General features: G+C 63.0%; 2 protein-coding genes across 2 annotated transcripts in view; one reads left to right on the top strand and one right to left on the bottom strand.

The window, feature by feature from the left end:
- Positions 1 to 1,438, top strand: part of LOC104388401 (mucolipin-1-like) — a gene marked incomplete at both ends in the record, with an annotated part of 5,550 nt that extends 4,112 nt beyond the window's left edge. Inside the window, 3 exons of the mRNA XM_009997263.1 lie at positions 3 to 100; positions 1,026 to 1,127; positions 1,343 to 1,438. Of these exons, the coding sequence (XP_009995565.1) occupies positions 3 to 100; positions 1,026 to 1,127; positions 1,343 to 1,438 (296 nt within the window). The remainder of the gene's footprint in view (positions 1 to 2; positions 101 to 1,025; positions 1,128 to 1,342) is intronic.
- On the bottom strand, positions 307 to 669 carry LOC104388400 (DNA-directed RNA polymerase II subunit RPB1-like). The gene has a single exon (XM_009997261.1). The coding sequence runs from the start codon at positions 667 to 669 to the stop codon at positions 307 to 309; it is 363 nt and encodes a 120-aa protein (XP_009995563.1).
- Positions 1,439 to 1,441: the final 3 nt, after the last annotated feature.

Genomic DNA, 1,441 nt, shown 5'->3' with positions numbered 1-1,441 from the left:
GCACAGGCTGGAGTTCCTGAACGGCTGGTACATCCTCCTGGTCATCAGCGACGTCCTCACCATCCTGGGCACCATCATGAAGATTGGCATCGAGTCCAAGGTGACTGGGATGGAGCTGCTGTGGGGCCTGGCCCAGTTGTCCCCCCCTGCTCCGGGGGGGGGGACGTTTCTGTGGGGCAGGTGACACAACTGGCACCCTTGGGTGCTGGAGCTGCCAGGGGTGGTGGCAGCTCAGGGGACAGAGGTGTCCCCAGAGGGGGGTCCTGGGGGCCTGGGTGGGACCCCAGAGCTTCTGCCACCAGGTTGTCACTCAAGGTTGGCTTGTGGGCAGTGCAGGGGGGTTGGGGACAGGGTTGGGGACATTGGGGACAGGGTTGGAGATGTTGGGGACGTTGGGGACAGGATTGGAGATGTTTGGGACAGGGTTGGAGATGTTGGGGACAATGCTGGGGACATTTGGGCCAGGGTTGGGGACCTTGAGGACTTTGGGGGCAGGGTTGGAGGGGTTGGGGCCAAGGTTGGGACATTGGGGCTGGTGTTTGGGGATGTTTGGGCCAGAGTTGGGGACCTTGAGGACTTTGGGGACAGGGTTGGGGACACTGGGGTCTTTGGGGACAATGTTGGGGACACGGGCCAGGGTTGGAGGGGTTGGGGCCAAGGTTGGGACATTGGGGCTGGTGTTTGGGGATGTTGGGGCCGGAGTTGGGGACATTGAGGACTTTGGGGCCAGGGTTGGGACTTTGGGGCTGATGTTTGGGGATATTGGGGCCAGGGTTGGGGACGTTGGGGACATTGGGGCAAGGGTTGGGGACACTGGGGTCTTTGGGGCCGATGTTGGGTACTTTAGGGTCTTTGGGGACAATGTTGGGGCTTTGGGGCCACTGGGAACTTTGGGGATGATGTTGGGGCCAGAGTTGGAGACCTTGAGGACTTTGGGGCCAGGGTTGGGGACACTGGGGCCAGGGCTGGGGCCACTGGGGCCAGGAGTGGCTGTGGCCCAGGCTGGTGACCCCTGTGTCCCCCAGAACTTTGCCAGCTACGACGTGTGCAGCATCTTGCTGGGCACCTCCACCCTCCTGGTCTGGGTCGGGGTCATTCGCTACCTCACCTTCTTCCAGAAGTACAATGTGAGTCACTGGGGGGGACACTTGGGGACCCCAGGGCTTGGGGACAATGTCCAGGGCTGGGGGTGGCCCTGCCAGCCTGGCCTGGCCTGGCCCAGCACCTGGGAAGGCTCCTCAACCTTGTCCTCCAGCTGCTCCGTGTCCCCTTGTGGAGGGGACCTGGGGGGTGGTTTGTGGGGTGTCCCCTGGGGGGCTGGTGTCCCCTGGTGTGTCCCCAGATCCTGATTGTCACCCTGAGGGTGGCCCTGCCCAACGTCATCCGCTTCTGCTGCTGCGTGGCCGTGATCTACCTGGGCTACTGCTTCTGTGGCTGGATC

The sequence above is a fragment of the Chaetura pelagica genome, unplaced genomic scaffold (assembly GCF_000747805.2).
Source record: "Chaetura pelagica isolate M959 unplaced genomic scaffold, ChaPel_1.0 scaffold1244, whole genome shotgun sequence".
NCBI classification, from domain to species: Eukaryota; Metazoa; Chordata; class Aves; order Apodiformes; family Apodidae; genus Chaetura; species Chaetura pelagica.
This window is presented reverse-complemented; position numbering and strand designations above follow the sequence as displayed.